This window comes from Podarcis tiliguerta, assembly GCF_965153285.1.
Source record: "Podarcis tiliguerta genome assembly, chromosome: 6".
Lineage (NCBI taxonomy): Eukaryota > Metazoa > Chordata > Lepidosauria > Squamata > Lacertidae > Podarcis > Podarcis tiliguerta.
This window is the reverse complement of record NC_139539.1, coordinates 63,375,732-63,399,897: the sequence shown is the minus strand read 5'-3', so window position 1 is coordinate 63,399,897 and position 24,166 is coordinate 63,375,732. Positions and strand designations below refer to the sequence as shown.

At 43.0% G+C, this 24,166-nt stretch overlaps 2 protein-coding genes across 3 annotated transcripts in view; one reads left to right on the top strand and one right to left on the bottom strand.

Annotated features, from left to right (window-relative positions):
* The window catches only part of LOC310681045 (serine/threonine-protein kinase TNNI3K), a 141,858-nt gene that overhangs the window by 12,395 nt on the left and 105,297 nt on the right, over positions 1-24,166 (bottom strand). For both annotated transcript variants that reach the window (XM_083448407.1, XM_083448406.1), the window contains 2 exons: positions 4,126-4,185; positions 1,101-1,270 (listed from right to left, as the gene is read on the bottom strand). In XM_083448407.1, the coding sequence (XP_083304533.1) occupies positions 1,101-1,270; positions 4,126-4,185 (230 nt within the window). The remainder of the gene's footprint in view (positions 1-1,100; positions 1,271-4,125; positions 4,186-24,166) is intronic.
* LRRC53 (leucine rich repeat containing 53) lies at positions 4,346-23,628 on the top strand (the record flags this gene model as incomplete). The annotated part of the gene is made up of 6 exons (XM_083446628.1): positions 4,346-4,359; positions 4,975-5,039; positions 11,489-12,295; positions 16,926-16,980; positions 17,784-18,370; positions 21,251-23,628. 6 exons carry the CDS (start codon positions 4,346-4,348, stop codon positions 23,626-23,628), a joined length of 3,906 nt encoding a protein of 1,301 aa, XP_083302754.1.

Here is a 24,166-nt window from a genome sequence, read left to right as displayed (position 1 = left end):
CAATGGATGTTAGCACATAGTGCAGAATCCCTCTCTCAATTTGTATGTTTTAAAAAATTAAAGCCTCAAGAAACTATTGTCATTAGAAAGCTAGGTCATTAATCATCCCAGTGTGTTGTATAATTGAAAAAAACACTGAATCTGCAGAAACCATCTTCATTTTACTTTACATTTTGCCTCTGGGCGACTCTTTTAATGTTCTATTTATAGGACTGGAGTTAGTTAATTTGTATTGCACAGAATTTGAGGGGGGAAACTGTTCTGTAACCCTTTGGGTTATACAGGAACCCATTTCAGCAAGCTAATGAGCTTGGGTGGCGCACTGAGATGAACATTAAATTACAGTAGCAGGGAGGCTGCTGTGATAACTACTTTTCTCGCCCTCTTGGGTATCTATAGTGTAACCTAAATGTGTCACTCGCTCATTCTTTTCATGCAAATCTATTATATGCTGCAGCACAAAAGAGGAATGTGGTATAAGATCCTTCTAACATTTCCATAACCTGCTTGTTTCCAGCTCACTCTTGTTGATCTTTCTTTTAACTGGTGAGCATTGGAAGGGTGCAAGTGGAACATTTAACCAAAGGAGTGTGGAGTATTGCTATTTGTATGGAGTACTGCTATTTGGGTTTCCTGCCACTCCATTCCATTTCCCCTGGTTTCCTTTCCTTCCCTCTCATACTTAGCCAGCATTTGGTGCCTACTGAACATGCTCATTCTTCACTAAGCTGTTTTTCGGGTCCAACCCTTTGGGGCTCCCCAACCCCAAAGATCCGTTATACTTCTGAAAACCTTACAAACCATTTTACCAGGACTTTTAGAACTAAGTTCGGGAAATAATCAACTACACATTTTTCTAGTGCTGTTGTAGATTGTGTTGCCAGAGTGACACTTAAGATGCTGAAGCACACAGATTGTATTTTGTCTCCTCCAAGAAATAAAGAGACTGGTTTTCTTTCTGTGTTGCTTTCAGGTGACATTTCTACTAGGTGCTAGTAGTTGTCCAAACAGCCGATTATTTAAGTACCTGGCAACTCTTAGAACCCCATGGGCCAAGGAAGGATCCTTCCTTCCTTCCTTCCGTCCATTTGCATTCTTACCTTTGTGACCAGACAGCATAAGTTCTTGCATTCAAGGCATATTCCAGCTCAAAACGGCTTCGTAAAGCAGCAACATGGCTGCGCCCAGGGCATCCTCGAGCAACCAGGCAATCCGAGGAAGAGGAAGGAGAAAGAGAACCACTGCTGTTGCTAGAGGCTGGTGACATCAGCTGGAATTAACAGAGAGAACACTGTCAATACCCACTTATGAGAACTGTGAAATCTTGCCAGAAAAGCTGACAGCAGCAGAACTCACCATATGCAGTATCTCACAAGTAACTTTGCTCCAGTCCCCAGCTATTTCTACTGCTCTCAACATGTTAGGTTTCAGAAATTGTTGCCAAGAGGATGCTAATCATTGTCGCCTGTACAAAGCATTCTGTTATGTTTTCTGTTCAGGGGACTGAACATGTACTCTCGCATGTATATGCTGTTCCAAGGGTTGGCCAAAGAGAGACCCTTCAACTATCCTCCAACCCCACTGGAAGATGGCAGCCTCCCCAGACCCACCACAGCTGTGCCATGTGGCAAACGTTGCTCCTTGGACCCTAAGGAGTTATTCCAGCTCCCATCAGCCCCAGCTAGCATAGGCAGTGTTCAGGGATGGTGGGTGTTTTAGTTCAACAACTTCTAGGAGGTTTTCTTACATTAATGAGGAAACAGGCAGGTGCAAATCAACAATTTGTTCTGGTTTGAACAAGCCCAGAGAGTATCTTCACATCTTATTTCATGTGGCCAACAAAGATCCTAAAATGTTAGCCTCCCTTTATGACAGCACTTGCTCCTTCAAACTTCACCACTCTGTTGCTCTGATGATGGACGCGATGTGTTTTAGCCAGCTAAGTATTGCTTTTCTTTCTGAAGCTTACATGGGCTCACACCCCAGATTTAATCTCATATAAACTGCTGACTATGTATCACAGGAGCTAGCTAGGTCTCCTCTGAGACAGCACAGTTACTTGTGATATACTGCTTCAGGCTGTCAACAAAACAAAACACACATGTACACACACACTTTCTTAGAGGCACTTCCACCTACACACAATGTATCATGCTGCAGCTGGAGCTTGAAAAATGAAATAGATGATGGGAGTCACTGCTCTGACCCTTTGGCTCAAGAGTGGTGATATACTTTGATAGGAGGGGAAAGGAAATGGGGAACTTTCCCCACATGTGCAGCCCTGGTTGCCAAGATCAAGCATGTCGTCTATTTCATCAGCTATCCTCTCGGTTGAAAGCCAAAAGGACTGGGATTTTTTTTTAGCCATAGACTGAAGTTAAGTTCCACTGACTCAGCTGATTGCTTTAGAAAATACTTGATCTGGTATTTTCTCCCTTCAACACTGTGAAATTTACCTTTTCTGAGGGATGAAGCCACAGGACTCAAAGCAAGGAAAGGATTGGCAGGAAGAAGCCCCAGAATTTGTTTTTAAACTGCAGGGTACAGCCCTTGGACATGTGAAAACTTAGAGCATTGGAGAGCAGTGAACCTTTGGGCATGATTTTTCTTTAACCACAGTCCTTGCCCAAACCAGTGGTGCACTTGGGGCTTACCACATTTTGAAATAATACACAATGCCACATTAATGTTCTTATGGGAAGGGGACCCTCTCAAGTTCAGAATGTAATTCCTTGCATTTGGCATTAGACAGCACCAGGACAGGATTTCAAGGATGCTTCAGAGCTTGTTTCTTAATGGTGAGTGTCATGGAAGTTGCTGCAGTATCATCCCTGGCCACTAAGGTGAAGTGAGAAGCCCTAGATCACATAGGATGACCTGTGGCCATTGTACAGCCATCAACCACATGGTCTGAGGCTCCTCATGAAAGCTAATAAAACTAGTTCAGTAATATTCGGATTCATTCACATTCTGATCTGAAAAAAATATGCTGAAAGCAAAAGGCATTAGGATGTTGTATGCTAAACCCAAATGCTAGACTGTAAGTCCTTGTAAGCAGGAAAAGTTGATCTTGCTTGTGGTAATTAACTTCTGCTAATCACATTATGTTGAGTAAGCTCATTTAGCAAGGACCTTTGGTATGATCTGGAGGCTCAGCTCTTACAAAACTTTTCTTGCATGTCCTAATTGCCAATAACCCTATAACATCAATGCAGACATTTACCCTTTGCACCATTTCAGTTTGTAAAGTTTAGAAGAAGAAAATGCAAAACTAAAGCAAGTAGTGTAAGGGTGGTAGTGTGACCTATTTTGTGACATCATGGATAGGAGCTGGGTGCTCTGGTTTAGAGATGCTGCAGGACAAGTGAAACATGGTTCCAGATACCTGTTTTCTGCATTGTTTCTCTTTATGGCAAAATGGGAAACAGACAAGCAACCGTTTTCTCCAGGGAGCCAAAGGTAGACATTGTAGCTTATGAAGTGCACACTCAAAATTTCACATACAAAGCTGCCTAATGCCAAGGGCTGAATTAGACATTACATGAAATTTCAGTGGTGGGTGGGTGGCAGGGGAGGGGCTGGGGGAGGGGAAGTTAAATAGCAGACGTGGGAACAAAGATATATATGATTGTGCACAGTATGGGAATTGTATTTATTTATACATATATAGCCCACTTTTCTTCCATCATGGAACCCCAGCCTGAGTTCATGTGGTTCCCCAGCTGCTCTTCATCCAGGCACTGTCCAGACCTTCACATGTAAGGTGGGCATCTTGTGTGCCTTCAGTTCATACCCTGGGACCAATGATGTTTCCCCCATTCCACCTTTAACTCTCATTGCTTGTTTCTACGAATGGAGACGAATGAGGACTTCTAACTTTAGGCTCTGTTTTTTTATGGTGTGATGTCTCTGTTCCTTCAATATTTAAATGGCATTCGTTTCCTGCATCTCCTTCCTATCTCATAGCTAAGATCGCAGCGGAGCACATCAGCTTGAGAATGCCAGGCACCATATCTTGCAATATTTCTGGAGTTCCTTCTGTGAGCAACCAGCCCAGCCATCATCACACTCGCTCATAACCATGCATTCATGTTGCTTACCAACTGTGACATGTTCTGCCATTACCTCAATATTGCACAGGCACTCTTCTAATTTGGAGACCACTTCAGAAAATTCAGGCCTTCCCTGCAAATATATAAGGACAGAACAACAATATAAGTACAAAGAAAATTGAGTCTGTTTTGGTGAAGATAGAAAAAAAAAGCACTTCCAGCCATACACTTCCAATTTGTAAAAGGTACTGGCTTGGATCCTAAGGCAAATTAACTTAAGGAACCCTACAGCCATGCAGGAGGGTTGGTGAGTGTCTCTAAGGAATATGGGGTAGGGTCATAGTACAAAGGTGCTGAGGGCTGTGATAAAAAGCTTTGCCTCCATGAACTTCCTTAACTTGGTATCTAAGCTGAACTGTAGGTAACAGATGAGCCATACTGAATGCTTTCTTACCATTCCATTTCTTACCATTCTGTGTCTTTTCCTTGCCTTCCACAACTCTTTGAAAAGAGGACCTTCTCCATCTGAGGATGGATGAAATTACAGCTTCAAGGTTTAGGGATCCGGCACCTCAACCCACCCCCCTAAAGTGAAGCTATCACTTGTAACAACTTAAGCAGCATGTATGATGCTTATAAAGAGTCCCAAACACAGACTAATTTAAGGGCCAAATCAGACAGGGTGCTAAATGTGTTTCTTATAAATGAAAACAAAAATGGAAGAATCACAATTGTTTTCCAACCCTGTAGACTGCATCAACACCTGACTTTTAAACAAGTGTAATTCTTTGAAAAGTGATGGGTTCACTGCTTAATTACAATTAAGTCATGAATAACAATATTAAAAAGTCAGGGCCAAGATATGTGTGCGTGTGTGTGTATACAGATATATGTACATGTACCCTTTTTTCGTCCCTTTTAGGTGCATTGCTCAGTCTGCTTGCTATGATGATTCAGTTAACCGCATCATGCCCTCCTTCATGCGTGGTATGCTCTGAAGATATTACTCTGTGTCAAGGATTAACATATATACTAGGTAACTAAGTAAGACACTTACAGAGAACTGATATTTATTCTATACTGTAAGCTCACACAGCACAGCTGTAATTGTATTGACTGCTTCTTGTGCCTGCTGCTGCGAGGTAAACTTTCAGAGAGCTAGCCTTTCACATTTTGACTGGAGAGTGATAGCATTGTTTCATTTCTCTTTGCCTAGAGGCCTTATCCAAACTATTCCAAGCCCTTCAGAGGTAATTGAAAACCTTTGTTACTGAGAACAGAGTCATTTCACTCAGCCAAACGCTTTAAGAAAAACAAAATAGATCATTTTAATAAGTTTTATCCACATTTTGTGCAAAGTTCAAGCTGTCCACTGGCTGAATGAGCTATCAATTGCCTTCTAACCCTGCCAAGGAACCCTTCAGCATTAGCAAGATTAAGTGATGTACCAATGATACAGATTAGCATCATAAAGTGCATTATAATTCTGAAAGAAAGTATGCTTTTTCTTCTCTTGGTGTTAAATGAGCTGTGGAAATGCTAACAAGATACAATGCCTGTGTTCATTATGTATTGCTTGTTTAAGTCAACAATTTAATAAGACACCTGATTAACAAATTTAAAGCAAAGTGCTGCTGATTCTTAGGAAAGGAAAATTTGCTTATTGCCATCAGCAGAAAAAAAAATTCCTAACCTAATAGTTATTAAAATAATATAAAATGACCCACAAAATCAATAATCCTTTTCCCTGGCTATACTGTTCCCATTTGGCATATGAGGAAGAAAAAAATAAGGGACCCAAATGGGACGCCAAATGTAAATAAATGCAGTAACTTCCTGGGTTTTGTGATGATCTCCTTTGCTGCCATCCTACTCCCATAACAAATATGCCAGTGAAAGTCTCTCTTCCTAGAAAAGCTTTGAAGCATTGGCTCTACATTAAGCTCGTAGCTAAATACTCAGTAGGTGTTTAATGGGAGATTCAAGGTACAGGTGGTATTTAGGCCTTGTCCTCAAGCTGGGAAGGCATGTGAGGAGATGCTGAAGGTTCGTCCCTGAGTCAAGCAACCTCTCTGTCAGGGATGGGGACCTCCAGATGTTGTTGGACTCAAACTACCTTCAGTCCCAGCTAGCATGGCCCAAGATCAGGGGTGGCAAGAACTGCAACCAAAATTCATTTGGAAGGTTACAGCCCCCCTCCCCCCGCTGTATGTCTCCCTCAGCCATGTCTTAGGGGAGCATGGAAGGCTATGAAGCCAAGGCAGGACATGGTCAGAACAACTGTTTTCAAAGTCATATTGGGCCGAAAACAGGGAGGATGGTGCATGCCTATGTTAAACATTCCTCAAATGCCTTACCATGTGTAAATGTACTTAACGCATGAGTCAGCTTATCTGTGTGCAGAGCTGATGGCCTGGACAAGGTAGCTAGCAGTGGCACGCTAACTCCTCTAAACACAAACCGACTCAAGTGTTAAATGCATTTATACCTGATGGTGATTCATGGGACACTTACACAGGCAAGTGCTTTGCCCACAGTCGCCATCGAGTCTACTTTGGCTTTTAATGAGAGGCTAATTTGGCTGTGAGGATGGTAGAGGCCCAATGATTTTAAACTCTAATCAAAATCAATACAAATTAAGCTCCCACTTTGCAAGATGAATTCCCTGACTTTGAAGGCTGTTCTACGTGGAAGAATTGATGCCAATTTAATTAAACCACATTGTAATTGAAAGCTGTGTGAAAGTCGGTGGTTTCCAGGGAATAATGGGAGTGTTTCTTTGCTTGCTGCTCAATGCCCATGTGTTCTCATTCAAAGTTGTGCTTTGGAGGTAGTCAAAAGCAATGTCAAAAGAATTCCATTCCATTTCAAGTGGGAATGCTATGATACATATAAAGTCATATATAATTGTTTCAATTAATGAGGATCAAGACTGCGTCACATAGGCCATAGTTATTTTAGGAAGAATCTCTGAATAGTCACAGAAGTCATTTAAAAGGGTAATGTTAAACTTCTGGGCTACATTTCATAACCAATTTTGATATGAGGCCATTGATATTAGGCTTTCAAGAGCAAGCGCATTCGGCCTTTGCAGAAGAAAGATTGGACAGAGCCTTGTAGGAACTAAGCTGAAATAAGAAAGGATAGATCTACAATAGTGGGATTTGCTGAGTACAACTATTTCAAAATCAAGTTTACAGTTCAGTCCATGGGTCAGAGGAAGGGTCAGGCAAGGTCGGGATGACAGGCAGGTACATCAAGGAAAGGAGTAACTCAAATGAGGTGAATACGCAAAAAACGACTCACACTACGCAGAGGCGTACTTAGGGGATGGGAGGCACTGGGCACCACACGGAAGGGGGAGGCACTTACCACAGGGCCTGTAGAGCACCCGAGCCATGTGTCTCTCCTGGGAGTGACACAGTGGTTTAGGCATCTGCAGGCTCTGCCGCCCTGCAGCTGATGGGGAGGCTGCGGCAAGGCTCCATGCAGAGTGGCCTACCCTGGCTCACCCCGCCCAATGGTTGGCTTGCCCTGCTCCCAAGGGTGGCTAGCCCCAGCCCTGGGCACAGGGTGTGCGTGCTGCCCCGGGTGCTCAAGCAGCTAGCTACACCACTGCACTAGCCTAGGATTAAATTATGGAAGACTTGGATGGGGACTAGTGAGATGAGATGAAATTTCTGGAGGGAAGGGAATAGAACCAAAGCATGAAGAGGAATCTAACCATATGTAGCCCAAGGAAGAGTCCATAGCAAAAGGCTAATGAACCTATTGCTAGCTGCTTCCTGTTAAAAGTCCTAGAAGGCAGCTGAAAGGCTGGTGCTTGAAGAGTTTTAGCACAGCTGGGTGCTGCCAAACTTATGGACTCTGCTCAATACGTGCAAAAACTGAGAAGCTTTCTGTTATTTGGTTTTTCATTTCAGCGAGAAATTAAAATTGCAAATCTCACAAAGTGTTAAAAACAATAAATTAGAGCTTTTGGTGTTTTTAAGTAATTGATGGCCTGCAGGCAACAACTTGTAGTGTACTGCTGCATGGGGGGTGGGGGGGAATACTGATTAGCCCTCTAGCCAATTGCCTCGAATCGTCACTTTAAACCTTTGTGCTGGATTGAATGTTAAGATCAGGTAACATTGTTAACAGCTGTCACAAGCATACCTGTGCTGTTATTGCAAGTTATAGAATCCGGCAGTTAAACTATTTCATTTGCAAGTAATCCAGCAGTACTTAACTACCCTTGTGCCTTTGCTATTTTAAAGCCTGCGTTACTTTGCTCGGTGACAAATGTATCACCATATCTGTTTTAACATTGGCAGATGCAACGTAAGCACACTTTCGCAACCATTCTGCCTCATTCAATTAGTACGCGCATGCTAATATGCTGAAGTGGCGGCGCAGTAGCCAGCGTTGTCAGGATAACCCATAATAACATCAACTTTTATCTTGCGAAAAGTGCTACTTGTTTAATGGCGGCTCTGTAGTCTTCCGTCAGTCATTTTAGCAACTGTACGATACGTAAGCTAAGACTGGGCTAATCTCTATCATATAGAGGGACCTGATTAAAAGCAATACATACCACAGCAGGGGGACTGCATTCAGATGCCTTAATGAGAGCCCTATGGGAAATCCTCCAAGGCATCAATAAGAAAACAGACCCCCTGTCAAGTTTATTACAACCGCCCGAGGCAAAATAATCCATATTGTAAAGGGAAAACAACAAATGACTTCCCAGCACAGATAAACATTAGCATCCGTAAATTGGTGAGGTAGCTCAAATGACAGTCGCTACTCAGGGGACGCCCTTGCTGGTAATAGCAGGAGTGCATCAGGTCAGGATGGAGGCACGGTGGCTGAGCAGCATGTGGGAAGCTTGCCTGCTCGGCGTGCTTATGTTAAAGTGCTGTTGGTTTCTCACTTCCATTAGAAAGGTGGAGAGGCGGGGAAAATCTTTTTGCATATTACAGCATAAAAATCATTGTGATAAGCAATGCATTAACTTTGACATCTAGTGGAACAGATGGTTTTCTGTTTCTTGAACAAATCTGTCACACAGGAGCACAGTAAACCCCCCACCCCCCAAAAAATATTAATATACTGGTAACGACAAGAGTGTTGTATGAAGCTTTTGATGAATTTACGCTACTGTCTGAGTGAGCATGGTGCTGGGAGAGGGCAAGCTGGCAGTGACTTAATCCAGGCAGGACAGGGAGATTGATGACGGCAGTCAGCTGAGAGAGGCAGCTTGGAGTGCTGGCATAACACATATCCATGCTGCTCCAGTTAAGGGAAGCAGTCCACTCTTTCCATCATCTTTGTCTGACCTGGATATATTATTATTAGATTCTGGGCTGTTTTGCTATGAGTTTTTTCATTGGTGCTTTCCAGTCATAGGCTGCATCCAGGATGCAAGCAGCATGCTCCAGATGGGGTTTTGATGGCAATGCACCTCTGCAGCGATGTATACCTTCCAGCCACTTGGTGCAGAATTGTGCTGTCAGTTTATGAAGCCATTAAAGCTCTACCCTCCACAGCCGGAGTGAAAGATCACATGGAATGCCAGATATTACATGTATAGCATGCTTATTGCATTCACTAGATACAATGCAGCAAAATAATGAAACAGAAAAGGAGTGGAGCCCTGCCTTTCCATTCTGAAGCATGAAATAAGGACAACGCATAAAAACATCTTCCTACTTAATGTTGAATTTGGGGCCCTGTGGTGCAGATCCACTTGGGATCTGTTCCAGGGGTTAGTGCACTTTTGCCTTAGGGATGAATAGCCTTGGATAGCCTTTATGAACTGCCCCCAAGTACCGTATTTTTCTCTCTATAAGACACACTTTTTCCCTTCTAAAAAGTAAGGGGAAATGTCTGTGCTTCTTATGGAGCAAATGCAGGCTGCGCGGCTAAGCCAGAAGCTAGAATAGGGAGAGGGAGTGGTTTGCAGCGCTCCCTCTTGCTGTTCTAGCTTCTGGCTTAGCTGTGCAAAGCCTCCGCAGGGCAGCGGGATGAAGGCACCCCGCAGGACACGGGGATGAAGGCTCCCCGTGCCCTGCAGAGGCTTCGCGCGAAGCTAGACCAGCTAGAGGGAGTGCTGCGCAGCACTCCCTCTAGCTATTCTGGCTTTTGGATAGGCCCCCAAAGCCTCCGCAGGGCAGCGGGACGAAGGCTCCCTGCTGCCCTGCAGAGGCTTCGCGCGTGGCTCTGTCCCTTCCCACATTTCCCAGAAAAGCCCCCAAGAGCCGCACTCCCTTTTAAGAGCGCGCGGATCTTGCAGGAGATGGGGGAAGGGACAGAGGGCAGCCTCTTCCGGGCAGGGGGAGCCTTCATCCCGCTGCCCAGGAGAGGCTTCAGCAGCTATCCCGGAAGCCAGAACAGCAAGAGGCTATCCCAGAAGCCAGATCCCTCTTGCTGTTCTGGCTTCTGGGATTCAGAATATTTTTTTTTCTTGTTTACCTCCCCCCAAAACTAGGTGTGTCTTATCGTCTGGTGCGTCCTATAGAGCAAAAAATACGGTAAGTTTCTCTTTCAACAGGATAGAGGTAATTAACTACATGCTCCTTTTCCTTTCCCCCCTTTTGAAATGATAAAATATTGCTTTAAAAAGTGATATTTGATTGTAAAAGCAGGTTGCTCAAATGACCTATCACACTGTATTTCATCACTGACCTAAGTTGTCTTCTAATGCTCTCTCTGACTCATACACACACACACACACACACACCCTATTTCCATAGATATAGATGATATAGATATATCAGCAACCAGACTGTTGATGGGGACAAACTATTCCCTCTACATGACTCCAGTGTTCAAAAGCTTGCACTGGTTGCCCATATGTTACAAGGCCAGGTTCAAGGCACTTGTATTCATTTGCAAAGTCCTTAACAACTTGGGTCTAAGATAGCTCGAGGAATGCAAGATTCTTGATATCCCTGTCCAACCACTGAGGTCTTCAGGGGAGTTACTCCTAGTGGTCCCCCATGACTCAGATGTATGGATGCATTCAATATTGTGGGCCCCATTTCATGGAATTCCCTTCCAGTTGAGGTCAGGCAACTTGAATTTCCAGTGCCTACTAAAGACACGTTTATTCCAGCAAGAATTTTAACTCAATTCTGAATTTATATTTTTAACTGGTTTTTTATTTTCATTGCACGCCCCTAGATAATGATTGTAATTAAGCAGCACATAAACTGTCAAAACAAATAAATAAAATTTATCAAAGCAATACTTTGTATCAATAAATTGTATATCAAGAACGCTAGTAGGTATTTTGTAAATTAGAATGGGAAGTTTTCTCTTTTAACAAATGAAAAATAACTTTTGATTCATAACCCCATTAATATGAGTTGCTTAAAATCCAAGCAAAGATTACGAGGAGCAAACCTGCACCTCTATAGAAACTTAACTATATTTCTATTCCTTTCGTATAGCTGTTCCTGCATCCACAAAAGCTTTGATTGTTACTGATGGAAGTATCACTTCAGTAGAAGGGTTTAACCTGTCCTTCCTGTTCAATGCAACTTTACTAAGACTCAGCGCTAATGGGATTACAACCATTAGAGATGATGCTTTTCTTGGACTTAGAACCCTGAAGACTTTACTTCTGGACCAGAACCAAATATCAAGCTCTTCCATCACGTACAGCACATTTCATGAACTTCAAAAGCTGCAAGTGCTAGTGTTAAGCAACAACATTTTGAGCCGCATTCGTGGAATTTGGTTTATGAGCACAAAGGATCTTATTAGACTCCACTTAAATGGGAATCAACTAATGAGCATCACAGGGGAAAGCTTTGAGATGGCAAAGCTTGGCAAACTCAGGATCCTGGATTTGTCAAACAATTTCATTAGCTCCATTGAAAAGAGAGCCTTCCATGGCCTCGCCCAACTGATGGAAATTGACCTTTCAAGGAACAGGCTAGCCATTATTCCTGACACCTTTTCCTCTCTCGCTCAATTAAGTCTTCTAAGCTTAGACCAGAACTCGTGGAACTGCACATGCAAACTTCATGACCTAGCCTCCTTTCTAAGGAAATACGTCAATTCTTCATCAAGGATGCTCAGAAACGCTGATAATGTGAGTTGCAGAGCTTCTGAAAACCCATCAGTGACCAATCTGCTTGAGCTCACAGAGGTCAACTGTAAGTCTGCACTTAAACACCCTCCTGGTATTTTAGAAAACAGGAGGAGGAACTACGGACGAGATGTTGCACTGGTTGCTGTTTTTTCCTTTCTAGGTAATGGCACCCCCACCCCTTGCCAGCATATTTGTCACCTGATCTATTCCGAGATCCTCCTTCTTTTAAACCATTTTATGAAAAAATAATCATGAAATCATAGTCATGAAGAACCTGATAACCAGCCAATCCCACACCTTGTCCTAAGTAAGATCTCCTGTGTATTTTTTTTATTGAGTTTTACAATTACAATTATCACAAAACAACAACAAACAAGAAACTTCACAACAAGAAACACCAACAAAGAAAAAACACTACAACACACAAACGCAAAACAATGCAAAAAAAAAAAATGTTAAAAACATTTTCTGTCTCCTTATACTCTTTTCATTAGCTTATTTCCCCGACTTCCCCAGACCTCCCTTCTCTGTATTCCCAATCATATATTGTGTCCGCAAATTCTTTCCCTCTGTCATAATTTAATCTTATAATCATCTTAATGTATGATATATAGTTACTTTTCCTTATGTATAAAAATGTTGGATCTTTTTCTTTTTACTTTTTTACTAATAACCATTTATAGTCAATCTGATGTCATCAAACATTCCTTATCTTATAATATTTCTGTAAATAATCTTTAAATTTCTTCCAGTCTTCCTTCACCGTCTCTTCTCCCTGGTCTCTGATTCTGCCGGTCATTTCTGCCAGTTCCATGTAGTCAGTAACCTTCATCTGCCATTCTTCCAGCGTGGGTAGCTGTTGTGTCTTCCAATACTGTGCGATGAGTATTCTTGCTGCTGCTGTAGCATACATAAAAAAGGTCCTATCCTTCTTATACACCTGTTGGCTAACCATACCCAGGAGAAAGGCTTCTGGTTTCTTCGGGAATGTGTACTTAAACACTTTTTTCAGCTCATTATAAATCGTCTCCCAGAATGCCTTGATCTTTGGGCACGTCCACCAAAGGTGAAAGAATGTACCTTCTACCTCTTTACATTTCCAACATTTATTATTGGGCAGATGATAAATTTTTGCTAGCTTGACTGGTGTCATGTACCACCTGTATATCATTTTCATAATATTCTCTCTTAAGGCATTAGATGCCGTAAATTTCATACCAGTGGTCCATAACCGTTTCCAGTCAGCAAACATTATGTTATGACCCAGGTCTTGGGCCCACTTAACCATCGCTGATTTCACTTCCTCATCCTGTGTATTCCATTTCAACAGCAAGTTATACACTCTTGATAAAATTTTAGTTTTTGGCTCTAACAATTCTGTTTCCAATTTTGATTTTTCCACCTGGAAGCCAATTTTTCTGTCCATTTTATAAGCCTCCATTATCTGATGATAATGAAGCCAATCACGAACTCTATTTTTTAATTTGTCAAAACTCTGTAATTTCCATTTTTCTCCATCTTGTTCTAGAATCTCCCAATATTTTGGCCAATTGGCCTCCATATTGAGTTTTTTTAGTGCTTTTGCTTCCATTGGAGACAACCACCTTGGAGTCTTATTTTCAAGCAGATCTTTATACCTCATCCACACTTTCAACAATGCATTCCTGACAATGTGAATTTTAAACATTCTATGCACTTTAACCTTATCATACCATAGATATGCATGCCAACCAAAAACATTATTAAATCCTTCTAAATCCAAAATGTCTGTGTTCTCAAGAAGTAGCCATTCTTTTAACCAGCAGAACGCTGCTGCTTCATAATAAAGTTTCAAATCTGGCAGGGCAAAGCCTCCTCTTTCCTTTGCATCTGTTAATATTTTAAATTTTATCCTTGGCTTTTTGCCCTGCCAGACAAATCTAGATATGTCTTTTTGCCACTTCTTGAAACAATCAGTTTTGTCTATAATCTGTATAAGATCTCCTGTGTATTAGCTATCATCTAGAGTCCAGGGTTTCCCAAACTTGGGTCTCTAGCTGTTTTTGAACTACAATTCCCATCTTCTTTGACCACTGGTCCTGCTAGCTAGGGATGATAGGAGTTGTAGTCCCAAAACAGCTGGAGACCTAGCTGGTGGTCCTTGAAGTATTGTGGTCCTGAGCCATTTAAGGCTTTATAGGTCGAAATCAAAGTGTAATATGGGCGGGGGGCTACCAGAGCAATTGCCCGAGGCACATTTTTAGAGAAAAGCCTCTGCAGCTGGTGCCGCAACTGGAGGTGCTCCCCATTCTGTCTCATGTGAGCAGCATGCTGAACAGGAGCTGGGAGAGGACAGGCTCTTGCATCCCTTGGCCATACAGCATCCCCTGCCGGCAGAGATGGGCAGATGGTGAGACTCACAGCGGTGGCAGTGGTGAAGGCACACACCCATGTCCCACCACTGCTCCACTGCTCTTTCTGGCAGCAGCAGTAGCATTGCATGGAGGCACCAGTTAAGGGGCACAATACTTTCCTTGCCCTGCATGCTGGCAACCCACGCTACACCACTGGTCAAAACCAGCACTTTGAATTGGGCTCACAAGCTAATTGGCAGCCGGTCAGGCCAGGACTGGTGTAATATGCTCAAACCGTCTTGCTCCAGTGAGCAACTTGGCTGCCAAATTCCTCACCAGCTGAAGTTTCCAAACTGTCTTCAGATGCAGCTCCTATGTAAAATGCATTGCAGTAATCTGAACTAGAGGTTACTAGAGAATAGACGACAGAAGTTAGGCTATTCTTGTCCAGATAGGGGCACAGCTGGGCCACCAGCTGAAGCTGATGGAAGGCACTGCACACCATTAAGGCCTCCTGAGCCTCAAGACACAGCTTCAAGGATGGCACCGTTCATATTGCTCAGTCGTGTGCCTCCTATTGTCTTTTTAAAAAGGAGTGCTTCGTCTTGTGTTTCAAGGCCCAGTGGTGTAGTGTGGGGGGTGCAGGGGGGCCCGGCCGCACCGGGCGCAACATCTGGGGGTTAGGGTTAGGGGGCGCAAATCCACGGGTTAGGGGGCGCAAATTACTTGCCTTGCCCCGGGTGCTGACAACCCATGCTGCGCCACTGCCAAGGCCTGGGACTCTTAGAAATGAGAACCTGGACTCAGAGGGCAATTAGTTTCTTCCTTGCCTGCAGCAACATGCAAACTACTCTTCTTCCTTCCAGAATACGCCTTACACCTATTCTGCTTACTGTTAGTCCCAGAAATTATTTATTTATCTTGGAATGGTGGCTCTATTGCACTTTTGCGATGACCCTGAGTTCTCTTCAACCAACAATACATTGTCCTTCTGACAGAAACATATAAAAATATATCTTGGAGTTGAAAGTCTCGCCCGGAGCTATACCACTGCCTGAAGCTATACCACCTCAGGCTGTGATCTCATTTCATTTCACAAGCGAAGAAATGTTAGGCACAGGTTGTAAGTGGAAGGGAGACTGCCAAGATGAAAACAAGACAGGGAGGCTGCTGGATGAATTGATAAGTGATATTTCTCCTCTGGTGCCAAAGAGAACCAGTTACTCTACTAGCTTCTTATTTGGAATGCCAAAGCAGTTCGAGATACAACCAGCCTGAATTTCCCTAGACAGTTAAAATGCCCTCAAATTTTCCTTCTCGCTGCTTGGGCTGCTTCCTTCACAGCCTACATTACTGAAAAACATATACTGTGTCTAATGGGTTTCAAAAGGTTCACATAACCTCGTGACATGGCTTAATGTATATAGCAGGTGTGAGGATACTCTGCCCCACAGGCCTAAGGTCCTGCACAGGCCCCAACTTGGCCCACAAGACCATGTTCCTCAAACCATGTCAACCTGCCCCACGTGATGTGACTACAAAAATGTGGCTACAAATAAACAACTGGGAGCTAACTTTTAAGCTTTCGTTATTCCTCTGCAAGTGAGGCTTAATGACAGTGCCAATCAGCTGACTAGTGCTGTCAATGAGCCCTATTGTATAGGAATGCCTGATTTTCCCATGTGGGTGGCAACTGCCATGGCATTGTGGTACAGAGGACAGAACGTTATGTCTGGCCCCCAGGAATCTCGATTCCAATCCCACCTCAGTTTATGATTTTTAATTCTCAGGATCTGAAGAATACTCTCCAAAATTCAGTCTGTTTGTGTGTTTTTTAAAAACACAAACCAACAATTTATCCTCATTCAATAATAGTCTTTATTCTAAATGAATTTTATTTTGTATTTGTGCAGAGCCTCATAGACAAAGCCCAAGTCTAGGGTTTATTTTGCGGTCTGCAGAACTGCTGGGTTGGGATGACATTGAGGAGGAATTTAGACTTCCCAGGACCGCTGTAAACAAAGTCATAATTGGACAAATCTGGACAAAAAAGTTGTTGAGCTTTCTTTAGTCTGCTGACATGACTCACATCCAGATTTTCCCTGACATTTTAAAAAAGCCATTTTCCTTTGCGATCTAAATATGCCCTCCATTAGACTGCAGCCAAGCATGTTAATTAGCATTCCCATAGAAACAAAATTTCACAAAAATTACAAAATATTACAATTTTTTAAAATGTGGACATTTACTTCAAAAGCCATATTCTTCAAACTAATCAGCATCTCTCAATGTTTTTGTTTTTGTTTTGCAGATGTCAAATATGAAATGTCATAAGCTGTCAACTGCTAAGTCAAATATCAGATACTGAAGTCAAATTTCAAACCCAAATGTCAAAAACTGACATCCAAAACGCCATTATCATATAATCAATAATTTTTTTGCTAATTATTCTGCTAGCTAACGAGCATTCAATGTCAATATCTGAAAGGAAGAATTCTGAGAATATTGGGGAGTAAATTTTTTTCTGCTATAATTTGCAACTACTTGAGAAGGCAAGTGAAATGTGACTGGATCGCTCTTATGCACACAGAGCGATAAGACAAAAATATGAAGGGGAGATCGTAATCAGATTAGGGCCACTGTGTTCTGTGCTGTCCACCTGAACACGTTTTCTGATCTAAATTGCCTTCCACGCAACTACTATTAGTTTCATGAAGCAAAACATATAGGTATAGTTCTTAAATGAACAAACTTCCTTTAACTTCCCTTCTGGAGACTTAACCTCCTTTCATTGGATGGTGGCAGACAATAGTTCATGAACTAAAAATGACCCAAGTCCTATCAGACTTTTCTGCAATGCAGTTACTGTCATTTCAAAGATAAAGCTTCCATCTACAACTATTTACTTTCATTCAATGAAAGTATTTCTATATCACCATATCATAAAATGTCAGGCAATGTACAACAATATAATACCATTAAAAAAAAAGACAAATAATCATTAAAGCATCTGGCTAATCAATTTTAAACATCTGCAAATGCCTGTTGGCATAAAAAGGTCTTCAAGAGGTACTTTTTCTCTTTTAAGGAGATCTCAGATGTATCTCCAATCATTACAAATGCATTTGCTCCTTGAATAATTGCTGCGGATGACACAGAATGATAGAATTATATAGATAAAAATGTGTGGGGATTTAATTGGATTCCTGTTCTACCCCCTCCTCTGCTACATTTTAATAATCTCATATAGCAGGATTATCCCTTTAGTGGTTTTGTTTTATTATGTTCTGATGTGTATGTTTAATGTCTAATGAGCTCTACCTTAATTTACCTGATTTCATCTTTGATAAACCTTGTATTTGTCACAGGAGGTGTTGGTCTCACCTGCCTAGTTTTAGCCCTCTTTAACAGGAAGTTTCAACACGGCAAAGCAAATGAACACTCATCAGGAAACTGCTGTTGCAGAACCCTAGATGAATCCCAGTGTGGTCATGAGCCAAGAAATTACCTCACTAAGGGATACTGTAACTGCCACTTAACTCGGGAAAATGAAATAAAGGTCATGTCCATGTTGGGGTCTGGCAGGGAAACGCCACTTTTAAAGGAAAATAGCCATCAAGCAACAGTAAAGGCAGAGTCTAAGTGCACAGGCCTAAAAATGCCACTCAGAAGCATTCAAAAGGAGAATGAACAGATGAAAAATGACCATTTCTTGTGCCTTAACTGTAGACTGCTACAGTCTTATCCTCCAGAGTCTTCTGGGAATGCAGCTGTGCCTAATGAAGCAGATGGACTGTGCCAAAAACAATTCCAAAGGAGAGTTAGAAGCCCAGACAACTTTGGGCAGTGGGAGGAAGACACACAGGCGACAAGATCTGAGGACCACCACAAACTGAATCAAGGTGAGCTCTTTTTCCTGGGAACTGGACATCGCTTCTGTTTTGACTGGTGATTCCCCAGTCTCTCCCTCTCATGAAGAGTTATCACAGATCAATAGAAGCACGCCTCGCTGCTTCCATAATATTAGAACAAGAAAGGCCACAGGTGTGATGATTTCCCATGCCAATGTGCCCTGTCTGAGGTTTGGGGAATGAGAACTAAGCCCACTGTTAGCTCCTGATACAGTATAGCCTTCCTGTTCTAAGGTTACTATAGCAGTGAGGGGGAGAGCTATGGGGCTGTGTCAATGATATTATACCTGCTGAGAAAGAAGAACAAACTCATGGGGCAGCGCAAGGATCTTCCTCGATCCTGCCTTTCTGTTGGCATCCAATGTACACCTTAGGAAGGCACTTGGAGATGAAGTATCAGAAGGAGGTGGAAAATTCTGGAGTATATGAGTAGGAAAATAGGAAACTGCCTTAAAGGGAGTCCATATCCTCCATTTCTCTGATGAAAATAGGGACACCCTATTCCATCTGATTGGGTTGCCCCAGCCACTCTGGGTGGCTTCCAACACATATAAAAACATAACAAAGCATTAAACATTAAGAAACCTCCCTATACAGGGCTGCTCTCAGGTGTCTTCTAAAAGTTGTATAGTTACTCATCTCCTTGGCTTGGGGGTTGCATAACTCCAACATTTCTCCGATGAAAATAGGGATGTCCTACCATACCTTCCAACATTTCTCTGATGAAAATAGGGATGTCCTAAGGAAAAGTGGGACATTCCAGGATCAAATCAGAAACCGGGATGGCTTCTGTAAATCCAGGTCTGTCCCTGGAAAATAGGGACACTTGAAGGGCCTGTAGACCATTGGTCTATCTAGTTCGGTACTGTCTACACTGACTGGCAGTGACTCTCCAAGGTTTCAGGCAAGGAATCCTTCTCAGCCGTACCTGGAGATGCCAGGGATCAAAGCTGCTGGCAAATGCTCTTTCAATAAACTACAGTCATTCCCAGATGGGTAGAGAAGGGTGCCATTGAAGTATGAGATAGGATGAAGTCACTCAGGAAGAGCATGTAGAAAGGTGTTAGCAGAGGGTTAAGGTTAGAGCCCTAAGATACCCCAGCTAGGGAGGGAAACACTGAAAGAGAGATTAGAAGAGAATCAACTGAGGTCAGAATTGCATAGAACTATGGCAAAAAGGGATGCGAGTGGCACTGTGGGTTAAACCACAGAGCCTAGGACTTACTGATCAGAAGATCGGCGGTTCGAATCCCCGTGACGGGGTGAGCTCCCGTTGCTCAGTCCCTGCTCCTGCCAACCTAGCAGTTCGAAAGGACGTCAAAGTGCAAGTAGATAAATAGGAACCGCTCCGGCAGGAAGGTACCGTATTTTTCGCCCCATAGGACGCACTTTTCCCCCTCCAAAATTGAAGGGGAAATGTGTGTGCGTCCTATGGGGCGAATGCAGGCTTTCGCTGAAGCCTGGAGAGCGAGAGGCATCGGTGCGCACCGACCCCTCTTGCTCTCCAGGCTTCAGGAAGCTATCCGCAAGCCTTGCAAGCCTGATGGGAGTTCCCGCGGGCTCACAAGGCTTGCGGGCAGCAGCCTGCAGCCGGAAGCACGGGGAGCCCTCCGGAGGGCGCCCTGTGCTTCGGGCAGGTGTGCGGAAGGCTTGCAGTGGCAGCCGCGGCTGGGGGGGAAATAATTTTTTTTATTCATTTCCCCCCCCAAAAAACAAGGTGCGTCCTATGGGCCGGTGCGCCCTATAGGACGAAAAATACGGTAAACGTCGTTTCCGTGCGCTGCTCTGGTTCGCCAGAAGCGGCTTAGTCATGCTGGCCACATGACCCGGAAGCTGTACGTCGGCTCCCTCGGCCAATAAAGCGAGATGAGCGCTGCAACCCCAGAGTCGGTCACAACTGGACCTACCGGTAATGGTCAGGGGTCCCTTTACCTTTACCTATGGCAAAAAAAGGAAGCCAAGCCAAGCAGAATGATCAGCTGTATCAAAAGCAGCAGTAAAGTCAAAGAGGAAGAAGACTGAGCTGAGATCATTTGGGAGAAGCAAGAATATGGTGATTGTGAAGATGGCATGCTCAGTGGAATGAAGAGGGTTGAAGCCTGCCTGGAAGTGGTGGGTGTGGGAATGTTCAAAAGGAATAGGGGAAAAGTGGAAACGGTGAGGGTCAGCAGCATGAGCCAAGAGTGCAGAAAGGAAATTGGCTAATAATTTGAGAGAAAGCATTTTGTTTGACTGTACCAGCAAAAGAACCAGAAAGGAGGGGGGAGGGAAAAAAATCTAGAGGCGGGATAAGGGCAGGGTAGATAGTAACCAGAAACGGGGAAGCGAGGGGAGCAAGAGGGGGCATATAAGGATAGCAGAGTGGCTTTCATCAAGTGAAATGCAACAAAAGAAAGAGTTGTGCAGGAGGAAGGCTGGGAAGTGAGGGGAAGGGAAGCAGAGAAGATCAGAGAATGTGGTTTCAATGTTAGTATTACAGTGCTAAATAAATAATTGCACAGTCAACACAAGAGCTTCAGTTCGGATATTTAGAAATTATGGTGTTGACAGAATTATCTTGCAGAAGCATACATGACTGATTGACTGTATAGTTCTATACAGAGAACAAGAACAAAGTTGTCTTCATATCCGTCATTATTCAGTTCATTTTTAAAAAAATGGCCACTCCAAAAGAATACATTAGCCATTGCTTTGCAACGTAAAAATGTTTTGCTGAGCCTGAGACATTAGCTAGTTGTTTTGCATTTTCCCATAAGCAGGGAAGCCCTCTTCTTTTTTGGCACCCCTGATGTAGGTGTTCCAAACATCTGTTTAGCCAGTGTAAGAGAACTCCTCTGCATGTGCTAAGTTTCAACGTTTGCTGTTTCACAGGAATCAGAAGTGACACATTCTGTGGAAGACATTCAAGAGCTGCGTGTGTTTTGGCAAAAGAAGGGCTTGGAAAACATTTAGCAAACGAGTCATGTCTGTCTGTATCCAAAACCGAGGAGGATGAGGACTGCTTAAAGCCTTACAGGCTGAGGCAAAGGCATTTTATTACAGCCTCGTCATCAGCACCTGACACACCAGAGGAATCCAAGGACCACTGCGTGAAAGAAGCGACATTAGGAAGCCATGGATGGCGACAGGATGATCCATGTGGATCGTTAGAAAGGAGCAAAAATATTTCTCCGCAGCTAGACAACTTCCTTATCTGTAAATACATAGGCTGTGATAAATATTGCAACTACCCGACAGAAAAGAAACAGAACCATGGCAAAAATGTGAAGTTGGATGAAGGACAGAGTGAAGTTAAGAGCAAAAGAGCAGGCAGTTCCTGTATGACTGATGAAGAGATGTCGTTATCACCAGCAATCAAGAGAATGTATCAGCCCAAGAGTGTTAGCTTTTATGTACCTGACCTGACAACAATAAAGAGGGTGGATGTGACAAGTGGCTTAAGTGGGGTGAGATCCCCAGAGAACAAAGGACAAGGCAAGAGTATTCAAGGAAACCTCACCCCTGCTCTGGGAAGGAGATTGCACTGTGATTCAAGAGCAAAAAATGAAGAAAGGAAACCATCTCCCACCTCTGCAGGACCTGGGGAAAAACTGATTGGATTCATCCAGAAGCACAAAATGAAAACTAAAAGCCGGGATTCTCTAACAGTGAAGTTAAATTTACATCCTTTTAGAAAAGCAAGAATCCAGCCTGAAGAGCTTCTCCCCAAAGAAAACAAAGAACAGTGTCCAAGTTGTCGACAGGCAAAATTGCCACATGCTTCCACGAGGGAAGACAGAAGAAGGAGAACAAAAACAAAATCAGAATCAGAATATTCTGTGGCTGCCCAAAATATCTCAGAGTGCAGCAAAGATATTATTTATTCTAGAGAATCTGTTGGGAAACCGCCTGAAGAAAATGGTACAGATGCTGTTACAGGCATCTCTTGTCCTTCTAAGAGTGTTTCTCACATGACAATTGCTGAGGGTACTTCACCCGCCAAGCTTTTACAAGCTCAAAGTTGCACCAGGAGCTCATCTCTATTCTCACCAAATGGAACTTCAAGGATGACTGTTTCAGCTATTGCTGTTTCACCCAACCATTCACTGAGTGTTTTGCAGAATGAAGCAAATAACATTCCAGCACCAGTGAATTCTAAAGAGCTTAGTGAAGATATTACAGAAACTGCAGTCCTGGCCTTTCACCAGAGTTCTTTGATGATGGCAGCACAGGAAAAAGACCACAGTCTTTCTCAAGCTCTCTTTATTGAAAGAGAAGGGCTCAATTTGCAAAATGCCACCAAAGACGATAATATGCAGTTTCAGCAAATTGCTGAGAATATAATGCAAGGCAGGAATCCGAAGCAGTTCCAAAAACAACAAGATAAAAGCTTAACAGTGGAAGATGGACTGGAAGGGCACAAAAGGGCTATAGAGACTGAATCTGCACAAAGAAATCTAGTTGCTGTGGAGTCCCATAGCTTTGGTGAAATTCCACCATCAAGTAGACACCAAATTCTGACAGAAAAGGACATAAATAGATTCAAATCTCCAGTTCAGTTCAGCAGCACACTTTCTAAATCTCAGGCCGCTGGGTGTATAACCACCAAACAACTTCAAATGCCAGCTAGAACTAATGTCATGGAAGTATATGGAACAAAATCACAGCACCAGAGAGCAGATTTCAAAGCAGAAAGCAACAGTGAGTCAACGAAAATGTTTATCCCAGATACACTCATGGTCTCAGCGGGCCTAAAAGAGGAAGGAGTGCAAACTGGGAATGAGTGGGAGAATAACAAATGCAAAACGTTTCATAAAAATGTTGTCAAAGTGACCATTATCTCTAACACATCAAACGTCCCCCCTTCCCCTGAAACTGGAAACACACATCTGGAGAGCAACATCAATCTTGAATTGAACAATAAGGTGCATATGGATAATGAGAGTGATTTGCAAGAAGCTCCAAACAATCAACTTGATGAAGGTAGCAGTGATCATAAAGAAGGTAAAATGCCACCAGCAACACGTCAAGAGCATCCTTTGTTATCAAAGCTTAAAGACGTCAGTTATGAGGAACAAACTGAGATGCCTTCACTTCCTAACAAGACACATAAAGCCGAAATCTCTGTCTCCAAACCTACATTGTCTCCCACATCTGCTGATTGTGATAAAGAATTGCCTTCACAGGCAGAACAAAGCAAAGCAAATATTTCAAAAAACATTTATCCTTCCTTAGTTCTCTTCAAAGACAAAAAACCCTTTTCAATATGAAAAGCTAGACTTTCTAACCCAGGACTGAAACTTTCAGACCAATATAGGATGGGGAAAAACAAGGAGCTCTTGAGCTGTGAAAGCCAAAGCAGAATGCAGAATAAAAAAGAGCATGCAATTACTGAACAGAATTGTGCTTATAAATTACAGTTAAGAAGGCATTGCATATTTTGTATAAAGTTTTCTTACAATAGAATAACTGCTTTTTTAAATAAAACAACAACTAGGAACCCCGCTCACATTACTCATCAACCCCCTCCACCAAACCCTCAGCCCCCTTGCCAACCTGACCCATCCCTTTCCCCCTCACCCCAATCCCCAAATCCCATAACAGCTCCTTCAAGTGTCCATATTCTCAGAGCTTCTTCAAGTCCTCCATGTCGTCACAGCTCCCTCAACATGCCCCCACAACATTCTCACAGCTTCTGTGTCCCTCCATCCCTGCTTTATTCAAACATCTGTTGTTGTTTGAAAATGCCCTTTTAAAGACTGCCTTCCCATTTGCTTCCCTCTCCTGCCCTGACTTCCAGCAAATCCA